The 13,836-nt window shown below is 37.4% G+C and overlaps 1 protein-coding gene across 2 annotated transcripts in view; it reads left to right on the top strand.

Moving 5' to 3' along the window:
* Positions 1-1,821: 1,821 nt before the first annotated feature.
* The window catches only part of LOC307126936 (stonustoxin subunit alpha-like), a 33,193-nt gene continuing 21,178 nt past the window's right edge, over positions 1,822-13,836 (top strand). Inside the window, exons 1-3 of one of the 2 annotated variants that reach the window (XM_079817815.1) lie at positions 1,822-1,890; positions 11,844-11,956; positions 12,091-12,163. In XM_079817815.1, the coding sequence (XP_079673941.1) occupies positions 11,867-11,956; positions 12,091-12,163 (163 nt within the window). In that variant the 5' untranslated portion in view covers positions 1,822-1,890; positions 11,844-11,866. The remainder of the gene's footprint in view (positions 1,891-11,843; positions 11,957-12,090; positions 12,164-13,836) is intronic. The other variant, XM_079817814.1, reaches the window with a different exon arrangement.

Here is a 13,836-nt window from a genome sequence, read left to right as displayed (position 1 = left end):
CCCGGGAGAGTGGAGACTCCATCCCCAGGTGGTCCAGCTGATCTGGAGTCACTTTGGGGCCGCACAGGTAGACCTGTTTGCCGCCCCGGACACGACCCATTGCCAGTTGTTCTATTCCCTGACCGAGACAACCCTCGGCTCGGATGCTCTGGCACACAGCTGGCCCCGGGACCTACGCAAATATACGTTTCCCCCAGTGACACTGTGCAAAGTCAGGGAGGCCGAGGAGCAAGTCTTGTTGGTCGCTCCGTATTGGCCAAACAGGACTTGGTTCCCAGAACTAGTGCTCCTCTCGACAGCACCTCCTTGGCCCATTCCTCTGAGGAAGGACCTCCTGACTCAGAGAGGGGGCACCCTTTGGCACCCGCGTCCGGACCTCTGGAAACTTCATGTCTGGTCCCTGACGGGACGCGGAGGTTCTAGGTGGCCTGCTACAGAATGTGGTAGACACCATCACTTCCGCTAGAGCCCCCTCTATGAGGCACCTATATGCGTTGAAGTGGAACCTGTTCGTCGAGAAGACCCCCGGAGATGCTCGATCGGTTCAGTGCTTTCCTTCCTACAAGATGGGTTGGAGCGAAGGCTGTCTCCCTCCACCCTCAAAGTTTATGTTGCCACTATCGCTGCAAACCATAACATGGTAGATGGTAAGTCTGTTGGGAAGCACGATCTGATCGTCAGGTTCCTGAGGGGGGCGAGGAGAATAAATCCGCCTCGCCCTCCCTCTATACCCTCTTGGGACTTAACTCTGGTGCTAACTGCACTACACCGAGCGCCCTTTGAGCCTTTGCAGTTGGCAGAGTTGAAAATCCTGTCTCTAAAGACAGTACTCCTGACTGCATTGGCCTCTATCAAGAGGGTAGGGGACCTGCAGGCATTTTCGGTCGACAAATCATGCCTGGAATTTGGGCCTGGTAACTCTCATGTAATTCTGAGACCTCGGCCTGGATATGTGCCCAAGGTTCCCACTACTCCCTTCCGGGACCAGGTGGTGAGCCTGCAAGCGCTGCCTTCGGAGGAGGCAGACCCAGCCCTAGCTTTTCTCTGTCCCGTCCGCGCCCTGCGGACCTATTTAGACAGAACGCAAAGCTTCAGGACCTCAGAGCAGCTCTTCGTCTGTTACAGAGGACAGCAGAGGGGAAAGGCTGTCTCCAAGCAGAGGATGGCCCACTGGATAGAGGATGCTATCCAGTGGGCATACTTATGTCAAAGCTGATAGGGGCTCTCTGAAGTGATCCCAATTCTTTGGTGACGTCCAACGTACGTCTCCGTTCCCTCCTTCAGGGAACGAGGGTTACCATACATAACCGAGACGTTTTTTTATTTACTTTGGGACTATTTTCACAAGTTAGGTGTACATTTTCAAAACGCTTACTACAAAAATTCAAACTGATCACACCGAGACGTTTATTAATTGCTCTGGTGTAATTTTCACAAGCAACTGGTACATTTTCAAAACTCTTAGCACTAATACCACAACAGATCACCAAAAGTACACTTTTATCAAACATTTCAGCATAATTTCAGTTGTGTTAGAAGAATATACACAATCACAAAGTATCCTTTTCACTACACAAAATAAGTGTTTCATCTATATAAATGTTTCATTCACAGAAACTGCCTTTCATAAAGATTATTCAACTTGTTTCAATTCACATCTTTAATCATTTCTACTCCATACCTCACACAAAATGATTGTGTACTGCCAGAAAGCATTTCAAGGTCAAAGGGCATTGACTCAGGCCACTGGCCACCTCCCCCTCCAATCTTTCACAACATTTCCCGACAAAGCATGTTTTCATGAGGCGTTCCCTCAGTAGCAGGACTATAAACATCACTACAGATTTCTGATCCGCTTCAGACTCACCATATCAAGAACAGAGACTCCAGGTAAGATGTGATTTTATGCAGTGTCAGTGTTATTGTGTTGGAGTGAAGGTTGAGCAAATCTTCACAGTAAATCAGTCTACATGTTCACTGAAAGGAAAGGTTAAGTTTCTCAGAGGATAGATGTAAGAAGTGAAGAAACTGGAGAGACTAGAAAGTTGCAAGATTATATTGAACTATTATATTATATTTTAACTATTATATTACTGTGTGTGTGACCCGTGCTGGCAGAATGAGTTGTAATGCTAATTATGAGCTACTGGCAAAACAAGTGGAAAATGTCCATTTTGGTTGAATTTGAGGTTTTCACTAAAATTAATTCATTAAAGGGGTCATAGAATGACATTTTTGTACAAGTTAATATGATTCTTTAGTGTCTAAATGAAAAGTTTGTAATATACTTTAATTAAAAATTCTCATTAGTATTGTAAGAAAACACTCATTTTACCTGGTCAAAACCAGCTTAGTTTTCAGCATGTCATTTCAGTGTATGTGACTTTAAATGATAATGAGCTTTGCTCACCCCGCCCCCTCTGCTCTGAGGGGCGTTCGGTTCGACCCGACACAACACCACAACACACGTGGAGTGTTGCCTTGACAACATTTGAGGGTATATTTTCGAGAAAAAATGGCAACGGGAGTCTCTGAGGACACATCTGAGCAACATTATCATTTTGAACCGGAGTCGGACCAGGAACAGATGACGAACGTTTCTGAATGGTTGGTTAACGTCATGTCACTTTGATCTATCTTTGTACTGGCAGAGTAGCGTAGTTGCTATGTGTTTACTGATGTGTTAGTTCATTGACAGATTGATGTTATGTTATAAGATTTTTTTTTTTACATTACTTCTTAATCAGTAACAGACACCGTTATAAACCATCTACAAAAGTAAGCTTAGTGTAGTGTTACCACGTTAACTTTATCACCCGAGTAACTTACACAGTTTGTAATAACAAACATAACGCGTTGTTCATTATAAACGTGGGATTATGAATTATATTGAGAACGTCATACACAGAAAGCATGCCGTAATGTAACTTACCCTGTAAACTTTAGCCTCATTCATCGTGAAGCGTGCAAGCGATTTGCAAAGATTAATATAAAGGTTAATAAAACGTTACACTCACTTCTTCTGAAGGTGCAGCAGGAACACAATCCTTTTTTCAAGAGCAGCTTATTAGCAAAACCTGCTTTATACTGACGCTCGTTTATAAAGCAGTCTGCTGAGAAAGGATTCGCGCAAACATTGACGTTGATCGGGGGGAATATTCCCTTCTAAAACAAAACTCAGCAGCCACTGGGTCTTACGCGGTTCGGATTTAGGAACATCAAAATGACTGCTGTGTTCGTTATTACACCCAACAACACAACACCACAATAGCTTAGATGCCATTCTGCTCCAGGGTATCAACAATGGCAGACTGATGACAGCTCGCTCAGGGCGGGTCTGTGTTGAAACGCTGCTGTCAATCAACAATCTTAGGAGGGGCGTACACCGTGTAACGTCACATGATCAGACGGCTCGATTTGAGACAGGGGAAAATATATAAGGAGATTTAAAAAAAACACTGGATGTATTTTTATCATTATAGGATGGTTGTGTACAGGCACTGCCAACACACATTTCCGTATAATCAACTTTTAAAAGTGCATGTACCATTCTATGACCCCTTTAAACCCTTGTCTAGCGATCCCAATGCTCCAATTAGTAATTAAAGTGTCTGTATTTGTGTGTTTTCTGAGAGGTCTACCTTCCTAAATCTTTCCTTTGTTTTAATAATTGACGTTTTTCTCTGATTGTTTCTCTCGACTGCCACTTCCCCTCAGCACAAGTTTGTTACCGTTGTAAAGCGCAGTATTCCAAGATTTGAGAATATTCATAGCAAATTCTGATGACATGAGTCTGAACCAATGAAATGTGATTTTCAAACTCATGCTGATGTAAACAAAGTGATCTTAATCGAGTGACACACCTGAAGTGTCACACAAAGACCAGAGAGCTTGTGATCCTGACAGTGATGCCAGTAACGCGTTACTTAGTAACGCGTTACTCTAATTTGACCACTTTTCCCAGTAACGAGTAATCTAACGCGTTACTATTTCCAAACCAGTAATCAGATTAAAGTAATTTATCCAAGTCACAGTGAGTTACTTTTTTTGTAATTTTCCTTAGTAAAAATATATATTTTTGCTTTCTTGTTTAGTCTCAGCAGGGTTTTTCCTGCATAGAGAATTACGAGGTGGCCGCTCCGTCAAATTTCTTGCCGCCTCCGTCTGTCGACAAAACTCAAGACAGGCAGTCAATTGCTCAGATTAGGCATGTCGTGATAATTAAATAATCATCAGAAATATATATTGTCACATTATCCTTCAGCAATCATTATTAGTATATTATTATTTGCTAGTAGGCTACAAAGTCATCTAAAGCCATTCCATAGCTGAATGTCTTTCCTCCGCTGTAGCTCAATCATTCTCCGTTCAGCATTCAAACTGCGCGTCGTTCGGTTCCAGTCAGCAGTCAGCGGTAAAGCTCACTCCATATGATATATTCCCGTTAAAATACTTGATATGTTGATAAAATAATTTATCTTCCTGGAGTTTATCTTGCGGTTTCTGAAAGATGTTGTGCTCGCTACTCAGGTGACAACACAAGGACTATTAATTAGCATCGCACGCACAATAACCAGAATTAAAAACTGTGAAGAAACAAATAATCAGTGAATGTTTGGACCGATAGGCTACATAGTAGACTAGGATTTGTGGGCTCAACGCTCATCTTCTCTTTATGCCGTGGACTTTTCAATGTGCACTCGCGCTGCACTGCACACTCTGATTCCATGTTGCTTTAAGCGCATCATTCTGCACCCGGGATGCGCATAAGCGCTTTGTTGCCGCTCTGTTTTGAAGCGTTTCATATATTTTCATAGTTTTGTGCACTTAAAGATTATTAAAAAATATATTGTTCTCACGGATCGATCATATATTTGTTGTCCCTTTACAGAGCTGCACATTACGTTTACAATAAAATATAAATCTTGTAATTTTATATTATTTGTGTAGGCCCATATAATTATTTACATTCATATATAAATATAAATTAAAAATTAAATATAAATTGTTTTTCATAAATGTATTTAATAAAAACACAAAGTAATTTGTACCTTTTCATTAACATGTTTAGGGTTTTATGTTTAGTGTTTTATGTTTTATGTTAAGTGTAGTGTAACATGTTTTATGTTTAGTGTTGGCAAAAACGGTTGTCATTTTTATGTTGAGGTTGCAGAGGTGTTGTCGGCAACTGATGAATGTAACTAATAAAGTAACTTGTAATCTAACTTAGTTACTTTTAAAATCAAGTAATCTGTAAAGTAACTTAGTTACTTTTAAAATCAAGTAATCTGTAAAGTAACTAAGTTACTTTTTCAAAGTAACTGTGGCAACACTGGATCCTGATATACACAGATACACTGAAAAAAGGTTTTCAAGCAGTACCTCATCCAATTAATCATTTGTCTTTCAATTCAATTCACCATTATTTGTTTTATTTTTCAAGTAATATTTTATTTTTTTCGTTCAAAACATTGTTAAATCTAAATATTTTTCATTAAGAGCTGAACTAAGAAATATTTGTTTTGACGAATGTAAAGTTTCAAGGTTACTCACAGGCCCGCGCCTGCGCATTAAACACAGATCTCGACCGCGCTCTTCAAATCTACCATCGTGGAACACTTTCCTGCAGACCTGCACCAGAGAAAATCAAGATGCATCGCGGATAAACTCTGGTAAGTTAAACAACCATTGATTATGTGCTGCTGTATTTAGTAGGCTGTTCATTTTATGCCAGACATAATGTCGCTCTACCGATTTTCTCTTAGTTTGAAAATGTTAACTTGGTGTCAGCTAGCTTAACGTTAGTTTACACTAGTTAACGTACCATGTCAACGTTAATGAATGCCTGACCGATTACAAAAGGGAACAAAAGTAAACAAAATCATACCATTTTACAAGGATAATAATGTGAACATTTAAGCATTGAACATATCGCGAGTCAGCGCCATTTTTTTATTTACTCTGTCGAACGACGCTCCAGTCACATTTACATTTACATTTAGTCATTTAGCAGACGCTTTTATCCAAAGCGACTTACAAATGAGAACAAAAGAAGCAACTAGAACAGTCAAGGGCAACAGTATGCAAGTGCTGTAACAAGTCTCAGTTAATCTAGCTCAGAACACACAGGACAGTTTTTTTTTTTTTTTTTATAAATTAGACAGACAGAAAATTAACAGAATGATAAGTGTTATTCTTGATTGGTCAGGTGCTGCTGGAAGAGATGTGTCTTTAGGTGTTCTTTGAAAATGGCTACAGACTCGGCCGCACGAATTGAGATAGGCAGGTCATTCCACCAGGTGGGAACGGCCCAGGAAAAGGTCTGTGAGAGCGATTTCATGCCTCTCTGGTATGGCACCACAAGGCGTCGTTCACTAGCAGAACGTAAGTTCCTGGAGGGTGTGTAAGTCTGAACAGTCACTCATTAATACTTTTTTGAAGGTTAGTAAAATACTTCAGAATTCAGTTGATAATGAAAATAAATGCTTAATGTTTTAACGTTGTCTGTTTTGGGCTTGAAATGTATGGCCCTTGCCTGCAGTAGTAATGGCGCTGGAGACCACATGTCCAATGGCAGACAATTTACGCATAGTACACACCTTAAGTGATGTGAGACAGAGTAATAATTTAATATTCCCTGCACACTTTTATTAAAGGAAAATATGGATATGTATTTCACTAGGCTACTGTATAGGCTCAAACTAAATATGCTATATTTTAATGTCATAATGCCAATTTTAGAAAAGGTATAGATGTGTTTTATTTCCTGCTCACCCTTGTGTCCTCTGAAGTCCTCAATAATAAGACATACACAAATATACATTATTTATAGTATTGGACACCGTCTAGGGACAGTTTTAGATGGAGGTTTCATATACTTGCCACTTTCCACTTTCATGTTCATGTTTTTCTACATGATTAAAGGGATATTTCACCCAAAAATGAAAATGAGCCCATGATTTACTCTCCCTCAAGCCCTTCTAGGTGTGTATGACATTCTTCTTTCAGACGATCACAATCAGAGTTATATTAATAAAGTCCTGGCTCTTCCAAGCTTTATAACGGCAGTGAATGGCTGCTCTGTTTTTGAAGTCCATAAAATTGCATCTATCCATCATATAACTGGTCAGGATAGAAATTCAAAGAAATTAAAAATAATAATAATAATAATAATATAAAAAAAATACTATATATATATGGGTCAAAGACGAAATAGGGGTTTTCAAGCATCAAAAAAATAAATGTGTAATACAGCTTTAAATGTAGTTTTTTCCTGTACATTAGAATGTGTCCTGTTTAATTTTATATTTTCTTAGCAAAAAATAATGACTATCACACATTTTTTACCATGATTTACAGAAGACACCCACTAAAATGTAATTCAGTGTAACAATATTTATGTATCAGAAAATCTTATTAGGCATATTTAAAACAGGAATCATTTGATGGCATATTAAAGGACTCTATTTAAGTATCAAAGTCCAGCCCACAAATACTAATTAATTGTAATTTTTAAATCTTTATACTTTGCCACTGTCCTTCAAACCACTAGGTTTACCTATTTGCCAGGAAGAAGTTTTTGTAAGGAAGTGAAAATCATTTAAAATATAATTAAAATTTTGTATGATCACATTATTTTATATATTTTAATGATTACAGGTTAGAATAAGTATATTATTTTATTTTTTACATAAATATATCTGTTACACTGAATGAAAAAAGCATTACCCTGAATGACGAAATTCTACTTCAGCTTATATTGCAGGCCATAAGCTGGCCATCTATATCAAAAAGTGAGCTTGACCAGTAAAGTTAATCACAATTATTCACAACATCTACTTATTTTTAAAAAATTCTAACAATATAAATGTTTTTTGGCATTTCACTGAATGACGTGCGGTTTTGTAACTTAGATACCACACCATGAAAAGGTGGAATTATCAAATATTTAAGAGCAATGAATTCACTTTTCTGCAGCACCACATGGTCTTCAGGGGGCCTTTTGATGATGTCACAGACTGTCGAATGACTATCTGTTTTTTATATGATTTCAGAATGGCTTCTTGATCCTGTTACACTGAATGATCTCTTACAAACTGGATTTTCGGGACAAAAGTCCCCTGGTTATTTAAATACTTAAAAAAATAAGTAAGACATAGTCCTTTTAATATAACACAGCCAACACATATTTGAAAATGCCAAGAAAACAAATATATTTTTTTACTTGTTATTTCATACATTTATTTAAAGATGTAATGGCAAAATCAAAGTCCGGACCATTACGCTGAATGACAATTTTACACTTTGGAACATTATTTCCCCTAAATGTTGACATTTTATTTTGACAAAAGTTATTTTAAATAGTAAAGTAGACAATTTACTTGCATTTAACATGTTTTTTATGTATATAAAATGACTTTTGTAAACATAATTTAATGCGGACACCAAAATTGTCACGTCTCGTCTTTGACCCATATATATATATAATTTTTTTATTATTCTTTTTTTTAATTATCTGGTTAAATTCTTTTCGGGCTTCAAAATCTCAAGAGAGCCTGCCGAAAGGGCTACTAGGGGTTATGAAATTTTACAAGCCCTGTATGTATGCATGTTTGTATCCATGAGAAACTTTTAATAATAACTGTATTAATATAATAATAACTGTCCTTCCTAAATTCTTTTCCAGGTTTCAGAGAAGGAAGGGGCTGAACAAATTCTCCAGCAGGAAACCATGGCAATCTTCGTCATCAGAGAGGCACAAGCTGTACCCTGGCATCATACTCGAGGGACAAGAGGTTCTGAGTGTCAATCACGCAGTGTGAATGATCAGACCCCAGATAGCATGTAATCATTGAAACAATGTTGAGTCAACGCCAATTACATTGAATTAACGTTACAAAGTGATGTTGCTTTAGCATCATTCTTGCAGCCTCAGTTAATGTTGAAGCAATGCTGAGATTTTAACTACAAATCAATGGTAATAATATTGATTCAACATTACAAAGTGATATTTTTTAACATTACTTTTGCACCCTTAGTTAATATTGAAATAATGTTGCGATTTCAACCACAAATCAACATTAATATCATTGTATCAACATTACGTTATGATGGATTCTACATTACTGATGTTGAATCAACATTGAAATTAACAAAAATAATCTTTGGCAATATTGTGTGATCAATGTTACAATGTGATACTGATTCTAGATCACTTTTGTTGAAACTGAAAATACAACTGAAATGTAATGACAACATAAAACAATGTTTGATGTACCAAGTTAATGTAGAAACAACTTTAATATTTCAACTCAATGGACCATTTCAAATTTGGAGAAAACCCTTTAAAATATAAATGACACATTCTCAGCAGTTGAGTCAATTTATTTTATAGATTAACAGTTTATCACAATCAGAGACAAAAAAGATATAAAAGATCCTTCTTTAAAAAAGAAAGGGGGAAAATAGGACCAAAGCATTACAACCTTTAAAAATAAACCTAATTTCAGAAGTCTGATGTCATTATAACTACAGGCGGTCCAACGGTCCAGGTTTAAAGATCTGGCTTGCATCAGACGACTGCCTCTTTTCCTTTGGGTTCTCTGAAATCTGAAGAAGAAAGCATGATATTACTTAACAACAAGTTAGTTCAGTTATCACAGCCACATTCAAGAATGTTAATATACTAATCAGAATATGATTCACTTTAAAAAAAATATTCAAACTATGATTATAGTAAATTTAAATTACTTAAATTACCGTTAAATTCTGTATATTTATTCTATTTTTCTAAAATCTATTAATGCTTCAATATCAAAATAAAGTGTGTCTGATTTTTCCCATAGATATCTATAATAAAGGCTAGATGTCTCATGGCGAAGTCTCTACCGTCATCACCGGCGGCCATCTTGTCACAGGCAGGGCTCTGTGGTACCTAATGATCTGCATGAACACAAATACTCTTATCTCACTGAAATCTGGACGGATTTACAAATGGTTTTGGTTTCTTATAAACGTTATTAACGTGGCTATAATTATGGATGCTTGAACAAATTATGAATAATTTTTCATAAGTATACAGTGTCATAACTACATCTCTGACGTTTATAACAAACCAAACAGTTTGAAAATCGGTAGAAAATTGAGCAAGTTATGGTTATTTAAAAAGTGTAAGCACCCATGAAAACAATGTTACGAGTGAGCGAGCTGCCTGTGACAAGATGGCCACCAGGTGCGGACGTCGACCTCCATTGGCCAGCAGCGCACACGAGACATCTAGCCTTTATAATAGATATCTATGATTTTTCCCACCAAGTTTATCTCCAGCCTTAATTAAACACACCTGAAGCAGATGATCAAGGTCATTAGGATCAATGGACACTTCAGGCAGGTGTGTTGAGCTAAACTCTTCATGTAGAGGAATAAACACCTCTGAGCTATGAACATCATATGATGATGAATCTCTGGGTCTGCGACCGTTCCTCACATGATAGTAAATCCATGATGAGGAATTTATCGAGGTGGTTGTTCGCGCGGTGGCCGGGGTACAGTTTGACTGGCACTGTAAACCAGAGATCCCCAGGCGCAGTGAGCTTGAGGTTCAGTTTCTGTCTGCCGTTGACCATTGCGTAAAAGAACAGGACGTCTCAGTTGTTGTATGAAAAATTCTTCATTTCGTTGTTCTCTCAGTTCTATCATTTGAAGAACAATGGAGGATAATATTTCGTAAAAGCACGACATGGTGATGAGACATCTGCGTGACACAAAGCAATCAACCACACTGCAAGCATTTTTTATTTTATTTTAACAAACAAGCAAAGCTCAAACAAAAGGGCATCCCCTCTTCAGTGTCAGAATTCCCTCGTTTTCAGTCACTCCTTTAAGTGGACTAGTGGAGTAATGGGGAATGAGGGAACACGGGGCATTGAGAGCACAGTCTATGGTTGAGAGTGAGAGCAATTCAAAAGCATAAGGAGTCGTTTGCTCTCAAAACGATATGTTATCAACGATGCAGGCGTTTACACATTCACGCGGCTCACATAAACGATTACTGTGTGAATAGCTGTGGTGGGTGTGGTCACATTAAGGATAATGAGCAGAGACATGAGAAAACACCTCTTGAAGTCTTCATATGGATTACATAAACAGAGAATGTTCATTTTCAATAGGAAGTACTTCATTTTAAGCTTACTACTATGTGGCAAGTATTCGCTGAGTTTCGGTTCATTTTTGAAACACGTTTCAGAGAATAGTTCACAGAGAAACAAACAGGGAACAATCAAGAGAACAAACGGTGCCGGTGCGCTTTCTGCCATCTCAGTTTGAGAGTTTTTTCTTGTTTTATTTTTTTTATTTTTACAAAAGCACGTTTTGATGTTATTGTGTATACAATAAAAGTAGACACTTAAAGGGATAGTTCACCCAAAAATGCAAATTCTGTCATCATTTACTCACCCTCAAGTTGTTCCAGACCTGTATGAGTTCCTTTGTTCGGCTGAACACAAAACAAGATATTTTGAAGAATGTTTGTAACCAAGCACATAGAGCAACCATTGACTACCATAGTAGGTAAAAAAACACTATGGTAATCAATGGTTGCTCTCTCTGCTTTGTTACAAACATTCTTCAAAATATAATCTTCGCAGAACCTTGAACTGAAGTGCTCAAATACACATGGAATGATAATCAAGCGCACAGGTGTGCACAATCAGAAACAACAAACAAACAATGAGGACTCAGGCAAATGGTCACAGGGAAAACAAAGCAGAATATGACAATGAAACTAAACTAGACAAGGTCGTGGTATGCATCTCCTTCACTGACCTTCACTGACATTCACACAGGTCTTCTTATTGACGATTCCAAGATGGCGGCACGTATGATGTCCCTGAAGCAGCCGAGCTGGATCTACTGTACATGTTTGTGGCTGGCAACCCTAGCTGTGGTGAATGCACAGGTAAACACACTCCCTCAGACAAAATGTGTAAACTGTGTAAATAAGATATATATCTGTGTAAACAGATATATTTCATGAGATTAAGGATAACAAATCTTTGTATATGATTTTATGAACCATTCTTCCAAAAATAGGAAGTGCTACAACCCAAAGCTGACAAGCTTCAGATTTTAAATGATGAACCCAAAGGAAACACAAAATATCCAGGTAAGATTGAAATGTTACAAAATGTGAATATGCTATCAACAATATCACAGGGACTCAGGGATTCAAAATCATTAGAAGGACAAATTGTCTCAGGTTACGTATGCAACCCGGTTCCCTAAGAGGGGAGTGAGACGCTGCGTCATGGTATTGATGCTATGGGAATGCCTGCTGCAAAACCGGTGTCTGAAGCACGTGTTCCAAAAAACACCAATTCTGAGGTCAGGTGACATAGTGTAACGTGTCACAGAGACCATGAATGGGCACGCATGTCACAAAATACCCAGATTCTAATTGTCTAATTGAAGACCTGCTCTTGCTACGGCGATTCATGGGGTGAAGGGAAGAAGACTTGAAGTACAATCGGATGGACACATACAATTTTCTTGTGCGGGGAGCTCTGGAATTTAAAACTGTGTCAACATCCTCAGTTGAGAGATTGGAATCTATGAGCTGTTACCTTTCACGGCTGTTTCACACAGCAAGCGTGAGCTTAACCCCTAGGAGTCTGAGAGCTGTTTTGGGGCCCTTTAGAAGTTTTAACATGCTCTGACATTTGTGCTTTTTTCAGTTGCTTATAAACACATTAATAGCAAAGGTGTAATTACATTGTGTTCAGCACAAAACTGGGCTACCATAATATCTGAGCAACATGTATGTACATGCTTGTATTTTTGAGAGAATAACGTTTATTCGTGGTTTTTGAAAAAAAAAAAACTTAAAATGTAAGTCTCTGAATTAAGGCTTCAAAACACACACTAGATATGACCACAAGACTTTTGACTAATGGGTGTTGTTGCCTAGAGTTTTTGCTTCAAACTGATGTAAGAATCATTGAGTCTATTCATACAGATAAAACAATATATTAATTTACAATTTGTACGACAGTTTTTTTTTTACAAAGGCCATATGCGAAGAGGAGTGAACGATCGTAAATAATTATGTAAATCACACCTGAGAGAACAAAAGAATGCATAATGAGCTGCTTAATGAATGAGCGTCAGGTGTGTGTCAGAGAGAAAAACAAGACAAAAGAAATATATTTTGTTGTAGTTTATTTATAATATATTTATCAAAGGCACATTACAAAGGCCTATTATATTTTAAATTATCAAAAGATTTGACTACTATTTTTAACGTTTTTGAAAGATGTCTCATGCTAAAAAAATAATAATCTGACACTGAAGACAATTCAGTTAGTATTCAGTAAATACAAATAACTGAATAATTGGTAATGATGAATGTTATAAGTAAAATAATTGGGATTTAAAACAACATAATGCAATGCAATTATGATTTCAAATAGTAAGGCAAGGCAAGGCAAGTTTATTTGTATAGCACATTTCATACACAGTGGCAATTCAAAGTGCTTTACACAGAAATGAAGTTAAAATAGTTATAATTGAATAAAATAAAAATATATATAGTATAATAGTTATAATAGGAATTAAAAGGAAATTAAAAGGAAATAAAAATAAAGATGAAATCCCCTATCTGGGGTGGAAGAAAATGGAGAGTCAGGTTTACTTTAAAAATATTTGTCAGGTAACTGTGCGTTTAGACAGTACCCTTACAGACAAATCTTCTTGGCCTAACTTGAGGGTGTTCTCTATAGATGTTTTACCCGCCAGAGCAGATCTAAACGGGTCTTCCTCGCACCGGAGGGAGTACTCAAA

The sequence above is a fragment of the Gobio gobio genome (genome assembly GCF_949357685.1).
Source record: "Gobio gobio genome assembly, chromosome: 5".
Classification (NCBI taxonomy): domain Eukaryota; kingdom Metazoa; phylum Chordata; class Actinopteri; order Cypriniformes; family Gobionidae; genus Gobio; species Gobio gobio.
Note: the sequence above shows the minus strand (reverse complement) of the source record. Positions and strands in the feature narration are given on the sequence as shown.